We start from the raw sequence: 22,580 nt of genomic DNA on the forward strand, positions 1-22,580 counted from the left end.
CTAGACAAAAAAAAGTAGATGATATCTAGCAAAGTCTTGGTTTTCCTGATGAAAAGTACTTGATGAGTATGCTATCACGACCAGCAATTTTGAATTAGACCGAAGAGACCGTGTTTTGATGCACATTGTGTCCTTGAGTTAGATAAATCAACTGTTCTCCTCTTTCTCCGGATCAAGACTTTTGGCTATCGTTAGAAAGAGGATAAGAGGTGATATTTCTTCACATGGCCAACTTAGGGGCATTTATATCTTCGTCAAAAATTTATTTACTTCCCAAGTGTTTTGTTGGTTTTTTTTTTTTAAGTTATAGGCTTTTTACGTGGAAGCTACAGTGCTGAAAATTTCGCAGCAAGATGGGTGACAATGATCTGCTGAAGAGTGTTGAAGTAGTTGTTGATGATCGCAAATCGCTTGATAGGACAAAAAAAGTTGGCCCAAAGCAACTTGCTTAATGGATTAGTTGGTGATTTTGTAAATCGTTTACTATTTCCAGAGTAAAATTAAGCAACTTGCTTCATGGATTTGTTGGTGCACCCAACTTTATTTCTTGTTAGCCCAAAGCACGTGTTTCTGTTCTCCATATCAAACGGTCAGAGTTAGCTATCTTTGATGACTTGTAGATGTATAATAGAAAGTAAGATGCCATTGTCAGGTGGATAGTCAACATTTATTTCCATCGGTGCAAATTGCACAAAGATGCTTATTAATTGTGGCCAACTTTATTCATCATCGGACAAGAAAAAGGGTCAGGCATCGTCAACTAACAATGTACAATCTACTAGAAATTATACCGTAGGCATCACACTTATGAATAGGAAAATCGTGCAAAGGACCACAATTCTCGATCATCAACTACAACCTCAGTACCCTTCAGCATATCATTGCTGCCCATCTTGATGCAAATATTCAGCACGTAATTGCCACGTAAAGGCCTACATTGATCACATATTCACCAATAACGTATAAAAACGAAGACATCAAAATCATAAGGTTATTGAGAATGTACGCTTGAAAAAAAAACCTTGTTCTTAATCTTTATTTAAAGGGTTAATATCATGAAATCCTAAACTGGTACCCCTGTGATAAATTTACCCAAAACTAATTTTTTGACGATGAAAAATCCCAAACGGGTACGTATGTGACAAATTTACCTAAAACTAATTTTTTGACTACATAAAACCCTAACCTGGTACACATGTGACAAATTTACCCAAAACTAATTTTTGACCCCAAAAAACCCCAAACCGGTACACTTGTGACAGATTTACCCTCCGTTAATTTCCGTTAAATTTTATCGTCAAATTTCTGATTTAGATGACACGTTGCAGTTGATGGACATACCAGTCTGGGGTTTTACCCCTCTATTTGTCACATGTTTACCAATTTGTAATTTTTCGTGGTGTTAATCCAATTTAACGGAGGGTAAATTTGTCGCAAGTGTTCCAGTTTAGGATTTTTTGTAGTCAAAAAATTAGTTTAGGGTAAAATTGTCAAAGGTGTACCAGTTTGGGGTTTTTTGTGGTTAAAAAATTAGTTTGTGGTAAATTTGTCACGGGTGTACCGATTTGAGATTTTTCATGGTCAAAAAATTAGTTTTGGGTAAATTTGTCACATGTGTATCAGTTTAGAATTTTTGTGGCATTAATCCTTGTTTAAATGTTTTTGATAGGTGAATGTCTTGGTTTTCGTGAATGAAATAGTTTTCTCTCTCCATTAGCTCACTTATGCTTTAAATAAGATAGAGCTAAGAAAAAAGATAGGAAAAATTCATTAAGTTCTGGACAATTTCAACTGTTGCTCATGAGTTCCTAAATTGAAAGATTCAATTTATAAAATACATACACAAGATGTACACTCCTTGACGAGCCCTATCAATTATTTACTTTCCCTTTCCTAAAAGTTATTAATTAAAAAAAACAGATGATTTAATCTAAAATCTATTTAGATTTGAACCCAATTAATGAGGTCAATTAATTATGAAATATGAAATTTTATTATATTACTAATGTTCATCCATGTGCTACGCACAGGCGTAGACATACGAATATTGCGCACGTATTTTCAGATTACCTGTGATTGAAAATTAGGAATTAGAACAAAATGAACTGTTTCTCTGGTTGATTGTTTCCAAATATTACTCAACCCTTAGAACTCAGCATACTTGAACCCAACATAATTACCTACGACAAAATTAAAATCGTCAAATGCACTAATCTAATTTGTTCCGGAGAGGTCTCAACTGCAAGCAATACGATTTCCCGGTTTTCTTTTTTTGTATCAATCGAATCTAATTGACTACTAAAAGTTATAAAAAAAAAGAAAAAACAAATACAAGACTTACCATAAAGCCAGTGAAAAGCAACAAAATAAAATGGATGACATCATTAGTACTTCAATACTTTTGACATGTGTATATGACTTTACAACTATCATTTATAATCGCCTAGGAGTAATACATGACAAAGAAAATCAGAGAATATTTCTCGGCTTATATAAAAAAAATACACAATTTGATTTTGCCTTATTTCAAGCATTTGTATTCAAGAGGAGTCGCTTATTCGATTTTACATGCGAGTGGTTGAAGCAAGAACTCCATAAAAGGAACTTCCATCAATTTCATTCTTATATCTATGGCTTCCAAAGATATTCAAATTGACTGAAATAAAACCAGATAATGAGGTGCATCAAATTTCTTACCTATGTGCTGGTAATCAAGTATCTAAAGTTTTTTTTTCCAGTTCAATAAATTGTCTTCACACTTCAAATGTGGGTCAACGTGAGACCTCCATTGAAATCGGAAAGGAAAAATGTCAATAAGAAACCAACGCTATTAAGTAGCCTTTAACTATTTACATTGACGTCCAATATTTTCCTTGTGGTATCAATTTTATCTCTTGTGGGTCAGAACAGACGGTCAAGATTATATCGATCCATCTCTCAAAGAGTTGGAACAAATTATCTACAAAAAATATTATTTAGGCAGTTTCATTGTAATTGGTCAAGAATTCTCAGTAAAGTTTTATATTATGGGTGTCCGCACAGTTACATCTAATGATAATATTATTAATATAATGTCCAACCGAAAGAAAATCAAGTATAGAGAAAAAGTCTATCTTCAATAAAATGTTTGATAATCCACGAAAATATTTCGAGTGTAAAGCTCGAATTTTTATGATCGAACTTTGTAGCCTCCCAATCTGCTCGCCATTTAGCCACTGAAATCTTTTGGCGCTTGAAATTAACACCACCACCTCCTGTTCTCCTTCACATGAAAGAATGAATATTCTTACTAAAGAAAAATATTAAGGCGAGACCAAGCAATGAATCAAGGGGAATGAGTTTGTAGAATAAATATGGCGTAAACAAAAGTTCCTTTGAGATTTGAATTTAGACCAATCATCGTACAAGTATCCAAACTATTACTCTTTTTCGTAATCAAATCTCTAAAGTTTTTTTCGTTCAATCAATTACCTCAACATTTCAAATGTGTGTCAAGACTTCCATTAGAATTGCGGACGAAATATGTTGACAGGATGCTAACGCCGTCAAATGGTCATAAACTGTCCACATTGGCATCCGATCTTGTATATTGATATGCTGTCACGTAAGCAGACATATTAGACGGTTTAGATCGTCTGAGTCAACACACACACACACACTCTCTCCTCATCATCCAATCTGCAGGGTAAGCGAGCCACATTAAGCTATTATACTTAACTTTTGTTTGGGTAAATGAGTCATGCCAGCAAATCACATGATACGGCAATTGATTTAATGGAGGCCTTAAAGTGAGCCAAATTCGAAAAATTGAGGTACTTGATTGAACAAACAAAAAGTGCAGGTTCTCGATTGTAAAATGAACAAAAGCTTAGGTACTTACGATATCATCGTCCCTAACTCCTAAACCGCTCTAAGTAAAACATCTCTAGAAAAATATTGTCTACGAAGGTGACTATAAGGTGGCGCCATTGGAAATGTCACCCTAGCAGTGGTACTGACGGCAACGGTGCGGTAATGGCCATGGGACGGTGGTGCTCTTGCTGGTTTCATTCCTGCATATTTTTTCCTTTTTTTGCTGTTTCTTCTTTTTTGTTTCTCTCTTTGCGTTTTCTTCTGTTATTGAACTTAAATTTGAAAAGATATATGAAAATTTAGACATAATTATAATAGACAAGAACAGAGATTAATGACTTAAGAATCACAATATGAATGAACATGAAAAGAGTTGGACGAGAGTTATAGGATCATTAGTTTTAAGCAAGAAACACGTGGAAGTTCTACTGGTAAAGGAAAAAGAGACATTCCCATGGGGATGAAAGAGGAGGGATGTCAAAAATGTGAAGCAACAAACTCCAATTTGCGTCCTGCAAAGTCTTGGTCTTCCTCGAATCTATTGAAGTTTCTTTCCCATTAGCTCTTTTTCACTTTTTCTTCACTTTCCGGACAAAAAGGCAAATGATATACAGTAAAGTCTCTGGGGATATTCTCCAAATATTAAGAAACAACACTTGTGGACAAAACGTATATTTATTTTGATTTCTCTAACCCCCGAGTTTTGTTTGATCTTTTTTGTAGGTGAAAGTCTTGGTCTTCCTGGACTTTATAGTTTTCTCTCTCTGTAAGCTCATCATCACTTTGCTTCCCCATAACCCTTGTTGTTCTCTACAGTGACTAATTCACCCATGGCCATTGGAGAGATCTTTTTGGGTTCCTTCTTTCAGGTCTTGTTCGACAAGTTGACTTCTCTGACATTGGACTATGCGCAGCGAGAAGGAATCAGCAAAGCCCTTGATGAGTGGAAGGGGATGCTGGAAACAATCAATGCCGTGCTAGATGGTGCACAGGACAAGCAACTGAGTGGTGACCGTCTAGTGAAGCAGTGGCTGGACGATGTTAGGGACTTGGCCTATGACATGGAAGACTTGCTTGATGAGTTCGATATCGAAGCCACTAAGGCCAAGTCGGAGGCAGAATCCAGCACAAGCAGAGGTCAGTTGAAAAGGAAGTTCTCTTTCTTTAACCAATCACGCTCGCACGTGTCTGAGACCAAGGTACAAGAGATTAATGGCAGGTTGGAAAAGATTCTCACCATGAAGGCTCATCTAAGCTTGAGAGAGAATGCTGTGGACAGATCCAACTACACCAACAAAAGGCTCCCCAGCACTTCTTTGCCAGAGCTTCAGTTTTTCGGTAGGGAGGAGGAAGAGGCACAGGTACTTGAACTATTGATAAGTGATGTCCAAAATTCTGATGCTACTCTGAGCATAATTCCCATAGTTGGGATGGGTGGTGTTGGAAAGACAGCCTTGGCTCAACGGCTGTATAATGATCCTAGAGTGAACAGCTATTTCGAGAGGAGAGCATGGGTCTGCGTTTCGGATGTTTTTGATGTTCTCGACATAACGAAGACTATTTTGCAGTTGATCAGCAAATCGCCCTGCGAGGGCAAAGATCTTAACTGGCTTCAAGTTAAGTTGAAAGATGATTTGTCTGGGAAGAAGTTTCTTATGGTTTTAGACGATGTATGGAATGAGAAGTATGGTGAATGGACATCCCTCTTAAAGCCGTTTGAAGTTGGGGCCAAGGGAAGCAAGATCATCATCACGACGCGCAACCGTTCTGTTGTTTCCATAACAGGAGCTTCGCCATATCCTTTGAAGGAGTTGTCCATTAATAGCTGTACTAGCTTATTATCCTATCATGCTCTGGGAGCAAGAAATTTTGAGAGGCACCCAGGTCTTGAAACAATTGGCAAGAAAATGGCTGAAAAATGTAGAGGTTTACCTTTGGCAGTGAAGATATTGGGCGGTCTCCTACGTAATAAAGAGAATCCCAACGAATGGGAAGCTATTTTAAAAAATAGAATTTGGGATGTAGCCACGGGAGAAAATGATGAGGTTCTTCCAGCTTTGAAATTGAGCTATGTGCATCTTCCTTCTTATCTGAAGAGATGTTTTGCATATTGCGCAGTATTTCCAAAGGACTACGAATTTGAGAGGGACGATGTTGTACTCTTATGGATAGCAGAGGGCTTTTTAGATGGACGGAAAGCAAAAGAGAATATCTTGAAATTAGGATGCAATTACTTCGATGAGTTAGTATCCAGATCCTTTTTTCAACAATCCAGTGTTGACACATCCAAGTTTTCGATGCACGATCTTTTGAATGACCTGGCAAAGTCAATTGCGGATGTGACATGCTTTACCTCTAGCGAGTCTCAGCTAGTGGGTGATGAAGATAATGCCTCTCTTGAAGAGAAAGCTCGCTATGCATCATTCATCTCATCGGGGTATGTTACATCAAGAAGCTTGAGAGCATTTGCTGGAATGAAGGCACTAAGAAGTTTAATGCTGCTGATTGCTCAATTTGATCATGTCGGAAAAAAAATCTATATTTCCAAAAAGGTGCTGCATGAGTTGCTAACAAACTCGAAGTACTTGCGGGTGTTATCATTATGTCATTGTGACATCATAGAGGTACCGGATTGTGTTGGTGATTTAAAACATCTCCGATATCTTAATCTCTCATACACTAGCATCATAAGGCTACCCGAGTCAATTTGCGCCATGTGCAAATTACAAGCTTTGATCTTAAAAGGTTGTTTGCGCCTTTCTATGTTGCCTCAAGATATCACAAATTTGGTCAGCTTACAGTTTCTTGACATTAGAGATACAGAGAGTCTAAAAGAGATGCCGTTGAGTATTGGTAATTTGAAGAATCTTATTATCTTGTCCAAGTTCGTGGTAGCACCAGAGAAAGGGTCACAGTTAAAGGAGTTAAAGAACTTGCCGCATCTTCAGGGAGGATTAATCGTATCTGAATTGCAAAAGGTGGAAGAAGTTAGAGATGCTAATTTGTTGGGAAAGGAGGGCCTCAGCAACTTAATCTTGCTTTGGGATAAAGATTTTGGAAATCTCCGAAATGATGAGCATGAAGAACAGGTGCTTCGTGCTCTACGACCTCACACTAATCTTGAAAATCTCACTATCTCGTACTACGGTGGTGGACTATTCCCGTCATGGTTAGGTTATCCATGTTACTCTAAGATAGTGTCTTTGTGCTTGCGTGACTGTCCTAATGTTAAATCACTGCCATCACTTGGACAGCTACCTTCACTTAGAGAATTATCTCTTGAAGGTTTAAATACAGTAAGCATGATAGGCTCTGAATTTTACGGAATTGAACGCCCTTTTCCATCCTTAACAATTTTGAAGTTTGATCGGATGTCGGCATGGAAAGATTGGTCTCGTTATACCAGAGGCCAAGAAAACGAAGTACCATTCTCCTGTCTTCGGCATCTTGTTGTCCAGAGCTGTCCTGAGTTGACAGGGACATTGCCTTATCAACTTGATCATCTGTTAGAGCTCAAAATTCGTCATTGCCAGCGTTTGAATGACTCAACAGGTGTGGTTTGTCTTCCATCTCTCCATAAGTTATATTTTGAGGATTGCAACAGGGAGATCTTAAAGAGTTTCGTCAACCTATCTTCTCTAACCATATTAAAAATTGAAAATCTTGCGGAGCTTGTTTGCTTTGATCCAAGGTTTATGAGCTGCATGCATAAGTTGAAGGAGCTCGATATAGGAGGCTGTGGCAAGCTAACCTACCTGTGGCAAGATGGAAATGAAATGCGAAAACTTACTTGCCTCGAGAGTGTAGTCATCAAAAATTGTCCACGATTCACATCATTTGTGGCGGAAGAAGGAGAGATAGAGCTATTGTGCAACCTTGAAAGGATGGAATTGACAAATTGCACGAGTTTGGAAAGGCTTCCAAGCAAGATGCATGCACTTAGACGTTTGACCATTTCGAATTGTCCAAAAATCATGGGACTAACCATTCCTCAAGATGACCCCGATAGCAATAACACGATGTCACAATTTGAATATCTGCAGAGTAGTCATCAAGACTCTCGGATATCATTTTCGTTTGCCAAGGGTAGACTTGCTGCTTTGAGGGAACTTTGTCTTCAGGAGTACGAGGGACTGGAGTCGCTGGAAGAGATCACCGAAGTAGAATCGCTGAAATTTTTGGTTATTTCCGACTGTAAGAATCTGAGAAGCTTACCTCAGTGTCTTCACACGCTCGCCCATCTCACTCATTTGAAAATAAGTGACTGTCCAGCACTGGAGATAGAGGACTTCCCTCCCCTTCCCATCACCCTGTCATATTTCGCTCTCAGTGAATGTCCGAAGATAAAGTCTATTGCCAACTGTGACATTGCCGGCTGTAAAAATCTCACTTTTTTGGGAATAGGTAGCTGTCCAGAATTGGAGGTGGAGGACTTCCCTCCCCTTCCCACGTCCCTATCGACACTTGATCTTTTTATGTGCCCGAAGATAAAGTCCCTACCAAATGAGTGGCATCGTCTTACTTCCCTCCGGGAACTACAGATTACGTGGTGTGAAAATATCGAACGCTTCCCCAGAGGAGGCTTGCCTCCCAATTTGCGGTCCTTTGAAATTAGGGACTGCGAGAACCTGAAGCAGCCAATGAGAGAATGGGGCCTACACATGCTCACTTCCCTCGAGATACTGATAATTGACGGATGGAGCATGGGAGGGGACGGAGAGAAGGTGCGGTTTCCTTCGGAGGAGAACGAGGAGGAGGAGGATGCGTGGAGTCTTCTCTTCCCTTCCTCTCTAGCCCTTCTTGCAATTAGAGAGATGAAGAACGTGGAAAGACTGTCGAGCGGTCTTCGCAACCGTCTCTCCTCTCTCCGACTGTTATGGATCCAAGAATGCCCGAAGTTGAGGTACTTGCCAGAGGATGGCCTCCCTCCCTCCCTCCAACGATTGGAGATATATCGATGCGAGATTCTGAAAGACCGATGCTCAAACCTCGGTGGCGACTATTGGCCCCTCATCCAAGACATCCCGAGCATCAACATTGATAACCATCAGATCTGGTGAATTGATTCGGCCATGTACAGTGGGTTTCCTAGGGTTCGGGTGAGTTTTATGGTTTTTGGAGGCATCGATTTCCATTTCTGCTTCCTCGATTCGATGCTTAATACCAAATGATACTTTCCCGTGGAGATGTCTCACATGAAGTGAAATCGATCCACTTTCGCTTTCATTTGCTGACTGCCGCGGTTCCTTCTTCCATCTACAGAAAAAGAATGGGGGATCCAGATCCCAATTTTGACAGCACTATCCCCTTCCTAGTATGTCAATGTTATGTCTCATTTTTTGCAATTTACAGAAAAAGAAGCAGCGTTTAATTTTATTTGGTGCATTGATATGTTCTAAATTTTCTTCTAGTGATTATGATCTAAATAAGAATAATCTCTCTCAAAATCTAAAAACATGATTAGTTATGTGCAAGCTGTGATATGATTGTGAAGAAAGGGGATGCTGTTTTTCTTTTTTATGGTTTTCTTTATCATCGAGGACCTTCTTTTTGTTGATGATGATCCTTCGTAGTATGAAGCAGTCTATCTAGGGCAGCTCATGGCTCCAAGCTTTCAATTCAACTCCAATTCATGATACGATCGATATTCATAAACCACCTTCCGTTTGGGTCTTGATCTCTGTTGGGTTAGGAACTGTTACTTACAGCTTGCTAGAAATTTTTAGCCAATATACTCATGCTTATTTGGTTGAGATTGTAACGATATGTTGCCTGCCTCTGTGTTTGCATTGTCAGCAGTGACCCTTGGGGCAGATCTATTCAGTTCTTTAAAGTATCAGTTGTTTGCGTTTACTCCACTGCGGAATAAGATTTCGTCATACATTCTGTCATTTTGTCTGAAAATACCTTCTTATGTGGCATTCTTCCCGCAGGGAGTTCCGGAACAAAAGCTTCGAGCTCACTTGTGTTCCTTTGGTGTAACTGGAAATATTGCACTTCAACCAATGTATACCTTGTCCGATACATCTCTCTCCTCTCTGCTACTGTTGGATCTGTAAATTTTTTGTTGAAGCAATTTTCGTATGACATTGTGAGGCTCCATTAGAGGTTAGTTAATGTGTAATCTGAATTGCGGTTCACTTTGTACTTTCTCTTAGGCTTTTTGGATGTTATTGCAAATATAACATGGTGCTTTGACCATATAAATAGGTGGTCAGAAAAGCAGAGTTGCATTTTGCTTGACGAGCCATCCAATCATCTGGTAAGTTTAACTCATTTTTCTCCACTTTGTGACTTATGTTACTATTTCAGTGAGCTTGTTATAGTCTTGCACTAATTGAACTTATTGGAATATGGTCTTTACATTGAAAATACAGAAGAAGCAATCAGTGATCACAGCTTCAGGGAGCCTCTGTCACCATACATCTAACTTATAATGGAATAGAAACCAATGTAATAGTTCCAACTTGCAAAATATTGGGAATAGAATAGTTATGCTAGCCTGATCAGTGTTTTTGTATTACAGAAATTTATAATACCGAGTAGTTCAGATATCTGTGCCTATAGGCAGTATTGGGCTTTGCACATAATTTACGCGGAAATCTCTTTGTTTATAAATGTGGACTTTAAGTTCTGCTTTAATGACCAGTGACTACTAAAGTGTTATCTTTGTAAATTGCTAGTTTCTTGTCTAAGGATTGATGAGTATGATTCTGCGTTTTTTACTATCCCAAACTGCAGGATTTGAATGCAGTTGAGGTGCTCATTCAAGGTCTGGTCTTGTTCCAAGGAGGAATTCTGATGGCGAGATTGATTTTCTTGCCTAAATACTTCAATTTGACCAATGATCTATCGTCTTCACATATAATAGCCCTCTTTTCACCTTGATTTGCAGTTTAGTCACAATGAGCATGTAATATCTGCAAGCATGGACGAGCTCTGGGTGGTTTCTCAAGGCAAGGTGGCGCCTTTCCATGGGAATTTCAGGATCATAAGAAGATACTTCAGTCCACGTTGAATCAGGCAAGTTTAGTTCTTTTAATCATCCAAGAGTGGTTCTATGGGGTCATGGTACCTTACAAAACATATAATGAGGCTTATCTACAAAGAGAAAATAAAAAAGGATGAGGAGACGATTGCTGCTGATATACAGGATGTACTCACATTTACAGCGGCAGACGTGTGTCATTTGATTAGGGTTCGCAGAAGGACGAGTCTAAGTCTTTGACATTGAATATGCAGTATCATTTGCCAATAGCTTAAAAACTGAGTCTGGATTGCAGTCCTGGTATAATTTATGAGAAATTAGCTGTACGAAGATATTTTCCCCATTTTCGTTGTTTGGCACTGTTCAGGAGAATTAATTTTGATAATATTTTCATGATCAACAAAAAATTTGTACTTTCAACTCTAAGTACAGAATTGCTTTTAGTAACTATATCGTAGGCCGTCCCTAGCCAAAAAATACTATAATGAAATTAGATAATGTCCTTTCAACATTTTCAGGTCATATTCAAAATAAGAAGCTTTCTTTCTTCTTATAACACTTATTGTGTAGATGGAAGAATAGATTGAAAACAGAGGTTTTGAATGTGCGAATTTAACAGCTAAATTACGAATGAACTTGCAGATCAAAACCCTTTTAAAAACTGATTGCCTGGTCAAAAATTAAAGTTCATCTTTCTTCTATTCAAGTACCCAGTCCATCTCTTGATAATGGTAGCTTTAGAAAAAAGAATAGTAACGGTCGCTCTAAAAAAACAAAGATTCTTGATTTCTTTGTTTAGAGAGGCAATGGTTAGATCAAACTGATTTTTGTTGGACTTTATTCATTGGTTTCGATCTGGAATATCTCTCTCAATCTCTCCCTCCACCTGAGATCTATCTAATCCCTTCTCTTGTCTTAATCATGCAGGATGTTGATGGAAGTGTTCCTTTCTTCTGGGGAAGTGATTCTGAAGGTAATCTTGTCCTCTCGGATGATGCAGAAGTTGTGAAGAAGGGCTGTGGGAAATCCTTTGCACCATTCTCGAAAGGTAATCATTTTCAGGGATTATTGATGCAGCTTCACTGGAGTTTACTCCGCACATTGAAATGTGAAAAGTAAGCATGGATGAGCTCTGCTGATATTAAGCAGAGTTCACAGGAGAATGTTGCATTGTTGGGTAACAACATATTGGAAGACTTATAGGAAGTAAAGATGCATAAGCTTTGGCATGAGTTGGAAAAATTGGTTTCAAATCTAACTTGTTGATCTAGGGTTAAAGTGGCAATCTTTATCTGTATGCGTGTTTTGACATGTGCATTTTCACCTACAATGTTGCTCTTCCAATGGTTTTCGAGCACCGAACTGTTCACCTCTAAACATTGCCTTCTTTTCCGCTCAGGATGCTTCTTTACTAGCTCTGGAGGTTTTGAGGAGATATGAGCACCCACTGAATGAGGTGAAGCCGGTTCCTAGGGTGGACAGCTTGGCCAAGTGTGCGGTGCGACATTCAAAGTGGATGCGGAGTCTAAGAAGGAGTCCAGCATGCCTAGAGTTGGGAGTGCTGCGAACTGGTCCTCGCACTACTGAGTCTTATGGTTTATGGCCCTTTTTTGGCCAGGCCATTAGTTATTGAATGGCCTTCTATTGCTTATAACCCAATCACCCTTTCTCATATATTGACAATTTTCAGCTCTAATGGTCGGTTGCTCTATGTTGAGAGTTTGAGATGACGTTTTATGCAGCTGTACATGTTTTTTATAAAACCAAGCCTTTAAAGAACCTGATCATGTGCAATAATATCTTTCTGGCATTTCAGTTAGCCATCATGCAATTTTTCTTATGTTACGTTTTTTCGAATTAGATGTCTATTGTAATGCTGTTATCTCTACTAGTTGTTAAATGAGGAAAAAAGTGGACCGAAATAACTTGGAGCATGCTGGTTCTCATATGGAAATCGAGTTAACCCGACGCATTATGAAGGATCATCTGAACTTCGATAACAGACAATGATAGCATGTTAGAGATTAGGGCTAAAGCAGCAGTCAATCTTGCAATTTTTAAGATGTCAACGGGAACTTGACACGTGCCGATACAAACTTAATAGGAAAAAGAAGATAGAAGGAAGCTGTCAATACTCAGCTAATATCAAATTGCAGATCAACACAAAAGGGAATAGGCTAGCTCTATCTCTCAATTGCCTATCCTGTGCTCAAGAAGGTCCCCCAGTTCCTCGGCAGAACCTCGGGGTGCATTTAGTTGTCTTAGATGAGTCTCGGGATCTTCCTCAGTCCATGGCACCCTTTGCTCATCCATTCCGCCCGCCCGTCCAGACATGGCGCCCTCTTTCATTATCATTTTTAGTGCTTGATCTTATTGTTCTGCTTGCAGGGACCTCTTTAGTCCTTTGCAGCGGCCATGCCTCCTGGTGTAATCTGAACAACGTGTTCATCAAGTCTAACACACATGGAACAAGTCTCAGTCTTCTCTTATTGACATGATGAGCTCTCGCTAAATTTTCTGAGTGAAATTAAGTGATGGTATTGATAGATGTGCATCGTATACATAGCACAAGCTGCACAGTTAATCAACCACTCCTGCTTAGAAGTATTCTCGACATCCACTTTCTTATTTAATTCCTCCACACAATATTCATATTTGACACGTTCATCGATCTCCATTCAACATAGGTATATTGTAAATATCATGCTTAAATCAAGACTCCACCTATCCATATGAAGATTCGGTATCGACTTTATTACATATTTTGATATAAATTCCTAGATATTTTACCTGGTCTCCGCAGTATAATCGGGTAAAATTCAATGGAGTAAAGTATACAGCTAGACGAAGATCTGGCGCAAAAGGGATATAGCTTCAGCTTCCGGTAGGTTTGGGCCATCAAACACCTTGCAGACGCGCTGCTCACCTTTGCCTTTCCTAAACGTCAACCTAATTGTGGCTGCAAGAGCCAGAGCATGCCCACCTGCAGGTTTCTTTTGGGTCTAATATGAATACACCACCGCCTGGATCAGCTCCGACTGAAACAAACAAATCAAAGACAGAGTCGTCAAAAAATTATCTTCTTCCTAACTCACGGACTGCAGCTACTCTATGTATCACTAGTTTGCACGAATCAGTATGAGCTTAGTGCCGTCCCGAAATTGCTGTCTTTCAGTGAGCAACCATCAAAGGGCTAAATGGGATAAGATCTTCTAACGGATGCACAAGTTTGTGGGAAACCAACTAACAAAAGCAAGTAAAAGTTCATCAAAGGTAACGTTGTTGGACTGTGCTTCTCACCGAAATTCGCCAAATGCTTCTGTAATTGTTAGAGATTCAATACCACCTGTTTAACATTGCCAAACTAGAGAAAGTTGTTTTTATTGAAACAAATGAAGAATAATATACACAATCTGTAAAAGAAAGTCTATTACCGCCTAAAAGTTCATCGAGGGCTTGGCTTCCAGTTGTGATGCGAACAACCGACTTTCTCTGGAAACGAATTTAGAGAGAAGGTGTGGTTTCCTTCCGAGGACGAGGATGTGTGGAGTCTTCTCTTTCCTTCTTCTCTAACCTCTCTTAACTTGACAGATACGAGGAACGTGGAAAGACTATCAAGCAGTCTTCACAACCATCTCTCCTCTCTCCAACATTTATGGATTGAAGATTGCCCGAAGTTGAGGTGAATGCCAGAGGATGGCCTCCCTCCCTCCAACAATTGCACATATGTAGATGCGAGATTCTGAAAGATGGACGCTCAAAACTCACCGGCGACTCTTGGCCCCTCATCCAAGATATCGCTCTCATCAAGATTGATTGGGTTTGGATCCAATGAAGTAAAATCGATCCACATTCGCTTTCATTTGCTAACTGCCGCAATTCATTCTTCCATCTGAAGTCAGTTTCCTTAATTCAATGCTTAATATAAACTGATTTTACTCATGGAGATTTTTCACATAAATATCCGAAAACCAGCCACTGAGGCGAATCATACAGGATGTTGACAAAAGTTTCCCTTTCTTCTGGGGAAGTGATTCCAAAGGCAATCTTGTTCTCTCAGACGATGTAGAAGTCATGAAGAAGGGCTATGGGAAACTGTTGCACTATTTCCTAAAGGTAATTATTTGCACGGATCATTAATGCAGCATCACTGGAGTTTCCTCCGAGCATTGGAATGTGAAAAGTAAGAATGGATGAGCTCTGCTGATATTAAGCAGAGTTCAGAGGAGAATGTTATGTTGTTGGGTAACAACAAATTGGAAAAAATTGGTTTCAAACCTAAATTTTTAATCTAAGGTTAAAATGGTGTTCTTTACTTGTATGCATGTTTTGACAGGTGCATATTCACCTACAATGTTGCTCTTCCGATGGTTTTCCAGCTCCAAATCGCGTTCACCTTTTAACGTTGCCTTCTTTTTGTACTCAGGATGCTTCTTTACCAGCTCCAGAGGTTTGAGGAGTTATGAGCACCCACCGAATGAGGTGAAGCCGGTTCCTAGGGTGGACAGCTCTGGCCAAGTGTGTGGCGCCACGTTCAAAGTGGATGCGGAGACTAAGAAGGAGTCCAGCATGCCTAGAGTTGGAAGTGCTGCGAACTAGTCCACACACTACCGAGTCATATGCTTTGTGGCCCTTTTTTGGCTAGGCCATTAGCTATCGAATGACCTCCTGTTGCTTATGACCCAGTCAGCCTTTCTCATACATTGACAATTTTCAACTCTAACGGTTGGTTGCTCTATGTTGAGAATTTGAGGTAACATTTTTTTATCCAGCTGTATATGTTGCTAATAGAACCAAGCCTTTACAAAACCTGATCATGCTGTGCAATAATATCTTTCTAGCATTTCATTTAGCCATCATGCAGAGAGTCTATTCAATGTCGTGTTTTTTTTACTTAAATGTCTACTGTGTTATATGTGGACAAATGTGAACCATGATAACTTGAGGCATGCTTGTCCTCATATGGAAATCGAGTTTACACAACGCCTTGTGAAGGGTCATCTGAACTTTAATAATAGACAATATATCAAGTTAGATATCAAGGCGAAAGCGGCAAACTCTCGTGCAATTTTTAAGCAGTCAAAGGGAACTTGACACATGCCCATACAAACTTAATATGAAAGAAGATAGAGAAAGCTGTCAATGCGATAGCTAATATCAAATTGCAGATTCAAAATAAAAAAGTACTTCGCCCGGCCTTCCTGGTTGGAGAGACCTCTTTAGTCCTTTGCATTGGCTATGACCCCTGGTGTTATCTGAAAAACGTGCATCTGTCAAGTTCAACATAGATGAAATAAATCTCAATCTCATCTTATTGACATATGAGCTCTCGCTAAAATTTCTTTAAAAAGTGATGGTTTTGAAAAATTCTCGATCTCCGCTTCTTTTTGTTTAATTTTCCTCTGCATAAATTTGGTATTCAACGTGTTTGCGGATCTCCATACAACATCGAGTATACTGTGAGCATCATGCTTAAATCAGGTCTCCACCTATCTATATGTAGACTCAGTATCAACTTTCTCGAAGATTTTGATATAGACTTATAGATATTTTACTTAAGTCTCTGCAGTATGATCTCATAAAGTTCAAGAAAGTATATAACTAGAGGAAGATCTGGCACAAAAAGGATACAGCTTCAGCTTCGGGGCATTGAACACCTTGCAAACGGGCTGCTCACCTTTGCCTTTCCTAAACATCAACCTAATTGTGGCTGCGTCAGCCAGAACATGCCCGCCTGCGGGTTTCTTTGGGTCTGATACGAACACACCACGGCCTGGATCAGCAATGACTGAAACAAATAAAATAAAGACAAAGTCATCAAAAAACCATCTTTTCCTTAACTCGTGGACTGCAGCTACTGTACGCATCGCCAATTTACACCAAATAGATGGTTCTTGAGATTTACAAGAACTAGTATGAGCTTAGTGCAGTCCCCAAATTGCTATTTTTCAGTGAGAAACCATCAAAGGGCTAAATTGGACAAGAAATTTTAGTGGATGACTATGTGGGAGAAAGGAGATGTGATGCGGTACCTTGATTGGTCATGTACACTGCCAAGTTAAATTCCTCAGCTGTCTTAAGTAAGCGTGAGAGCATTTGTGCCAATTTTTTCTGCAATTGGGAATCTATTAGTGTCAAACCAGATGAGCTGAAAAATTACAACTCACATGATTTGATGGTTTCAGAATCAACCTAACGCTCTGAAAATTCTCCCCTTCCAGTAAAATCTACTCAAAATAGAGTGATCACTGGATCCACAGTCTGAAGGATATAACTCAGCTAAGGCCCCCCATCGACACCTCACAAAATCTGTGCAGTTTGATTTTCGAGCACCATCTTACCAGTAACCTAATTGGTTCTTCAGACATTTTGGCAGCCAAACCAAGAAGCAAGTTGTGCTGATGCTCATAAGTATGGGCACAGGCATAAATGATCTTCAAATTCATGGAAAGACTAGATTACAGCAATTACATTAGCCCGAAAAGAAGGAAGAATTGCCACCAGTGTAGAAAGCATTGCTTACATTATCTAGGACGGCACCAGGATCCATGCCAAATCTTTTGGCTATTGGTACAATTCGATCAAGGCGACTGCATGTGTACCAAGTTAAGAAAGTGCATATGCACTTACATGGACGTACGCCGAGTATGAAACAAAAGCAGCTTTGCTGAGGTTAAGAAAATGACTGACAAATTATAATAGGATACAAAGTTCCGTCCATGTCGATGTAAGCTACCTTGTCATTCCCCCCTCTCATGTGAGTTGGCAGCTGGAAAAATTGTTAGGATCATCGAATCCACAAACCATAAATCATCATCTTATGGAACAGGATTACCTTTAATAATGAGTGATGGAAAGAGGGGAAAATAATGTTGTAAGATTTGCATATAAAGTGGAGTACTTCAAGCATTACATTCAACTGATGATCAACCCAAGTCCAAGTCTAACAATGATTAAGGCTTCTGATTGGTTATGACCTAGTACGCTCTCCTGGCTTTTTTCTACTTGGTTTGAACCACTGCATATTATGCATTCCAGTATACTGGCTGCAGATTACAGAAAATGACAGTGCCATCCTTCCAGAATCACCTAATACGCACGTTCTGATGCCAAGATCAACCATGGCTGTATTCTTTACTAGAAATTCAATCACTATGTTCATATATGCATCGTTAATCTAGGAAACATAAAAACACAACAGAAGTTAAGGACGGAAACCTAATATGCAATTCAGACCAACCTGAGTAGAAACACACAGAGTATGTGCAAGCTGTGTTTTCCCAGACCTGAACTGACGTTAGCAGCATTTTTTGAGAAAACCAACTAACAAAAGCAAGTAAAAGTTCATCAAAGCTAACGTTGTCGGACTGTGCTTTTCACCGAAATTCGCCAAATGCTTCTGTAATTGACAGAGTTTCAATACCACCTGTTTAACATTTCCAGACCAGTGAAAGTTGTTTTTGTTGAAACGCATGAAGAATAATATACACAATCTGCAAAACAAAGTCTATTACCTCCTAAAAAGCTCATCGAGGGCTTGGCTTCCAGTTGTGATGCGAACAACCGACTTTCTCTGGAAACAAAGACATTAAAAGTATGTTGTGCTGTGAGGTCAATAGTGTTTAGAGCTAGTGCAGCTTTCTACAGTCCATATGCTAATTTGCAGACTTTATTTCTAGGGTCAATGACTCATTCAGGTCTTCCGAACCATTTTAGCTCGAAGTTTGTAGGATTAAGAACTTACTCTGAGCATAGCGTCACTTCCAGTAATATAACCAAAATTCTGATGAAAACAAGGGGAAGTTAATGCGAGATGCATATAGAAGTTCCGATTGATAGCAGCCACCATCTCAGGAAAAGAAGAATTTAAGCTCTAACCACTATATTTTCAGCTGCTTCGCATCGCATATCCTCTCATCTTTTGCTCCAGTCAAGTGCTACAAAAGAACAAAACAAAGACAAAGGAAATCACCATAGCCAAATAATACCTCCACTTAATTTTCGGAACTGAAGATCAGAAGATACCTTCTTTGTATGCGTCATCAAGCCATTGCAAGTGTAGATTCCTACATCTCCAGCATTTATTCGCTGAGAAATAACTGCAAACAAAAACATGAGCATAGTTCAGAGAAAGAACGTGAGAATGACACGCCATCGTGTTAACCATACCTTGTTGGACGTAGAATGTCAAGACAAAAGCATTTCCTAGATCAATGACAATCTAGTGTTCCAATAGTGATTATTGACGAATTTAGCTTAGGATACTCGTTATTAATTCATATGTGTCACAAATACGTGGAAAACACACGTGCAATTTGAATGTCACCTAACATAAACAAAAGCCGAATTGCTCTTGTATGATCAGAAGACGTACGTCAAAGAGGTGAATCAGACATATCATGTTTGAACGGCAGCGAAAATTACTCTATCTTATGCATGGAAAATCACAACGGATTCACTGGAATGGTCAAGATGTAAAAAATATGAATGGATTCGCGGTGATGTTCCAGGAAAATCGAGCTAAACTGAGCAACCAAACCGAAATCAAGCTAATCCGCTGAGCAGGATTTAGAGTCACTTTATATCAATATACACAGAGATTTACAGCTATAGATGCGTCGAACGATTTGCATTCTATTTCGACTTCGGAACAGAGACCAAACAAACTTGGTCGACTACGAAGTTCACTTCAACGACGAGAGCATCAGGTGAACGAAATCGAATCCAAACAAAATTAGCGAAGTCAATAATCGCCTACGAGCTGATCAGAAAATAACGATTATCATCATCTCAGAAGTCAGAACCAAACCGAATCTTCGCCTCGCAAGCCTAAACACGACGCCGCCAAAACTCACGACAAATCGATGACACGAGCAGAGAGCAGTCGCCGGCGCTCCATTTCGCTCTCACTTACTTCGTTGATCGTTCCGATCACGTCGTCCTCATCGTCGCCGTCGTCGATGTCTTCTCTTTCCACGAGCTGCAGCTAGCTCTGCTCTTCGTCGGCTGTGCAGATCAGCGAGAAACACGAGCCGGAACTCAGAAATCATCCTCGGAGATGAAATCGCGGCAGAGGACACGAATCGAAATCTGCCGGAGCTCGCAAAATTCACCTGAGAAATGAAATCGTCCTCAACGATGGAGCGTGACGATCGGCGACGAAGTTCTTTTGCTCTGCGGAGAAAGAGAGACTTTCAAATTTTTTGAGGATGGGAAACGATAGGAAATGGGAGGGAATCGTCTATATATAGAGAGAGGCGGGAAGCGAGAAGAAGGGCTCTTGCCTTATTTTTCTTTTCTCTTTTCTTTTTTAAGAAAAAGATGTTTAATTGAGTTTTATTATTCCGAAATAGATCTTACAAATTGAGGTTTAATGGATCTTATGAATTCTTAAAATAATTTTAAGAATTTACAAGATCCATTCCTAAAGAGGGATAGAATAAATTGTGTTTGATTTTTTTAATTTCGCATTTAATAACTCAATTCCATTTTGCTCGATTTTATATTCACCTCAATGTCGCAATGTGAGAGCTTCAAATTTCTCTACATCCGTGTGATTGCAGGTTGGTTTGCTAAGTGAAAAAGAAGAAGAGAGTTTAAAAAAAAATTTGCAATGGGAAACAATTAGAAATTAAAACGAGTTTATATAGGAAGGTTAGAAGCGGGATCGATTTGATCAGGTTAATTCGAGTTGAGTAATGATTTGAAATCCGCTATAAGATTGAGTTCATTCTTTCTTCTCTTTTTTTTTTTTAAAAGAGAAAGAGGTTTAATTGAGTTTATGAATTTATGAGATCCATTTCTCTAAGAGAGAGAAAGAAAATTCAGTTTGTTTATTTTTTTTCGCGTAAAATAACTCAAATTCGATTTATCATGGACCGGTAGTCCGGGCAAACGGAGTTCGATTCCATTCTCACATGAGTCCCGCTCGGTTTATAATTTTCCCAAACTATCAACCAAATAAAATTCTTTTTAGAAAAGGAAAAAATTGATTAGGCATTGTGATAGATGCTTTGGTCAACCGCATGATACTCAAACTCCACATCCATTGCTCTTGACAGAGTTGGCCGTGCTTGCCTAAGCCGACACATTTCCTAGCACTAGTGACTTAGTAATTCGTTAAAGGATGACAAGCACGGAGCACACTTGATTTATTGTTGTAATGTATGAAATTTTATTTTTATATAGTATTGGACCCTTCCTGCTCCAATTTGCTAAATAAGCAATTCAAACTTGACAGTTAAAATTATTAGTAATCTCTTACGTATATTTTTTCTTAAAGAAATTATTCTCTTACGTAACTTTTTAAACTTATATATAACAAGAAGAAGTTTAACTGTCTATTTATTACACGTTATTAATGTTTGATTTCACATGATTCAATTTATTTTTTTTACTAAACTTCATTATGGATTTACACTAGATTTTTCAGGTAATCTCAAACACCACAGTTTTTTTTATAAACACATGAATATAAACAATTGTAAGACTCTCGAGCTCTTTTAATTGTTTAAAATAAAAAAAATCATTTTAATTGCGACGACAAATGCAAAACTCATTGGACAGCCCGAAAGCAAAACAAAAGCTGATATGTCTTTATTTCTTTTTAGTTTTTGGGAAAAACGCAAGGAAAAATTTAAATAAGAGCGTGAACTGTCATCAATTTTTTAAATAAAGACTTGAAATAGATATTATTTCAAATAAAAAAAAAGAACGAAAATGCCTTTAATTAGTTGGTGAAATCATACCCTTTTTTGATATTGATATGACTACTTCGTACCCTTTTTTTGAAATAAAAATTACTTCAAGCTCTTATTTAAAATAAAATTCATTTTAAATTCTTATTTTAAAAAATGAGGAAAATTCCTATCCTTCTTCGAAATTTTCCCATAAAGTAATAATAATAGAGAAATGCCAACGTTTCTTGCGAAAACCAGAACTGCCGCCCCTTCGCTCTCGTTCTCGCCTCGCTTCTTCTTCGTTCTCAGCACAAACCACACTTGAAATCCAACCGTAACTGGTGCTGATCGAGGGAACCCAAGGTGGTGGTAATCGTGCTTGCACGGTGATCTTCTCGAATGTTTTCGTTTCACGGTCTTGTTTTCCCTCATTGCGTTGCACGCAAGCTGTTTGATGTCTGTCCCGAGTGAGAGGCATTCGCTTTTCTTGGGCTTGTTTCTTGAACTTGGAGCAAGGCATTAGCGTCTTGAGATGACCCATCTTCAATTCACTGTAAAACGTAGCTTCCTCGAACGAATGGAGTGCGGCAAGAGAGTTTGGATGCATTGTCACCTCGCCAGTGCGTCTGCCTACCCTGAGAGGAAATTGGAGTTTTGGCGAGGTTTTGCTTACCTGGTCGCAGCGTAGATTCATGACCACGAACAAGAGAGTGCAAGATAGGAGCAAGAACAAGAGGGTCCATGATCTCGAAATCGCCACCGAGAAGCATAAAGTGGTGTCTAAGGTGTTGGTTCTGATGGAAATGTTGAAGAAGGAACCCGAGATGATAATCCCCGTGAGGTCGTTGGATCGATACCGGAGACAAATTAATTCGCCCAAGCCACACAGTATAGTGGATTTTATTTGGAAGTCACCGAAGCTGTTTGAGTTGTACAAGGATTAGAAGGGGGTATTGTGATGTGGAATGACTAAAGAAGCTGAAGACCTCTTAGAGGAAGAGGAGAGATTGATTAGGGAACACTCTGGCACGGCGGCCGAATACGTGATTAGGATGTTGATG

General features: G+C 39.1%; 3 protein-coding genes and 1 long non-coding RNA gene across 14 annotated transcripts in view; 2 read left to right on the top strand and 2 right to left on the bottom strand.

Annotated features, from left to right (window-relative positions):
- Positions 1-12,663, top strand: part of LOC115662059 (putative disease resistance RPP13-like protein 1) — a 73,967-nt gene extending 61,304 nt beyond the window's left edge. For 3 of the 7 annotated variants that reach the window (XM_056319036.1, XM_056319032.1, XM_056319033.1), the window contains exons 6-8: positions 10,748-11,140; positions 11,768-11,888; positions 12,240-12,663. The gene's annotated coding sequence lies outside the window, so the exon portion shown is untranslated. Of the gene's footprint in view, positions 1-8,182; positions 8,256-9,785; positions 9,961-10,062; positions 10,115-10,229; positions 10,306-10,535; positions 10,642-10,747; positions 11,141-11,767; positions 11,889-12,239 lie in introns of those variants that run through there. The other 4 variants (XM_056319035.1, XM_056319037.1, XM_056319034.1 and 1 more) reach the window with 4 other exon arrangements.
- Positions 4,508-9,047, top strand: LOC115664957 (putative disease resistance RPP13-like protein 1). Of its 2 annotated transcripts, none has more exons than XM_056319028.1 (2): positions 4,508-8,112; positions 8,257-9,047. In XM_056319028.1, exons 1-2 carry the CDS (start codon positions 4,683-4,685, stop codon positions 8,910-8,912), a joined length of 4,086 nt encoding a protein of 1,361 aa, XP_056175003.1. In that variant the 5' UTR covers positions 4,508-4,682; the 3' UTR covers positions 8,913-9,047. The 2 variants fall into 2 exon arrangements, with proteins under 2 accessions (XP_056175003.1, XP_056175004.1); XM_056319029.1 differs by having other exon boundaries at positions 4,853-4,989; positions 5,072-9,047.
- Positions 12,664-12,839: 176 nt separating the features above from the next.
- Positions 12,840-22,318, bottom strand: LOC115664939 (meiotic recombination protein DMC1 homolog). 4 transcript variants are annotated; one of them, XM_056319047.1, is made up of 7 exons: positions 22,193-22,318; positions 17,548-17,609; positions 17,364-17,430; positions 17,182-17,274; positions 16,873-16,951; positions 16,518-16,628; positions 15,879-16,095 (listed from the first exon to the last, which is right to left on the bottom strand). In XM_056319047.1, exons 1-7 carry the CDS (start codon positions 22,211-22,213, stop codon positions 15,998-16,000), a joined length of 531 nt encoding a protein of 176 aa, XP_056175022.1. In that variant the 5' UTR covers positions 22,214-22,318; the 3' UTR covers positions 15,879-15,997. The 4 variants fall into 4 exon arrangements, 2 of the variants coding, with proteins under 2 accessions (XP_056175022.1, XP_056175023.1); XR_008818225.1 differs by lacking the exons at positions 15,879-16,095; positions 16,518-16,628; positions 22,193-22,318 and adding exons at positions 12,840-13,294; positions 13,631-13,878; positions 17,033-17,101 and having other exon boundaries at positions 17,364-18,074; XM_056319048.1 differs by lacking the exon at positions 17,182-17,274.
- Positions 14,104-14,552, bottom strand: LOC130140217 (uncharacterized). Its single transcript, XR_008818236.1, has 2 exons — positions 14,275-14,552; positions 14,104-14,186 (listed from the first exon to the last, which is right to left on the bottom strand). It is a non-coding gene; the product is annotated as an uncharacterized LOC130140217 (long non-coding RNA).
- Positions 22,319-22,580: the final 262 nt, after the last annotated feature.

The sequence above is a fragment of the Syzygium oleosum genome, unplaced genomic scaffold (assembly GCF_021117445.2).
Source record: "Syzygium oleosum isolate NSW1041296 unplaced genomic scaffold, Sole_v2.1 Sole_v2.17, whole genome shotgun sequence".
Taxonomy (NCBI): Eukaryota; Viridiplantae; Streptophyta; class Magnoliopsida; order Myrtales; family Myrtaceae; genus Syzygium; species Syzygium oleosum.

Excerpts from the sequence above, each read along its gene's own strand:
- LOC115664957 (XM_056319028.1), top strand. The coding sequence starts at position 4,683 with ATGGCCATTGGAGAGATCTTTTTGGGTTCCTTCTTTCAGGTCTTGTTC. Across the intron at positions 8,113-8,256 it reads TCTCACTCATTTGAAAATAA|GTAGCTGTCCAGAATTGGAG; the intron begins GTGACTGTCCAG and ends TTTTGGGAATAG.
- LOC115664939 (XM_056319047.1), bottom strand. The coding sequence starts at position 22,213 with ATGAATCTACGCTGCGACCAG. Across the intron at positions 16,952-17,181 it reads AAGAACCAATTAGGTTACTG|AAAAAATTGGCACAAATGCT; the intron begins GTAAGATGGTGC and ends TCCCAATTGCAG. Across the intron at positions 16,629-16,872 it reads AGTGTACATGACCAATCAAG|TCATTGCTGATCCAGGCCGT; the intron begins GTACCGCATCAC and ends TATTTGTTTCAG.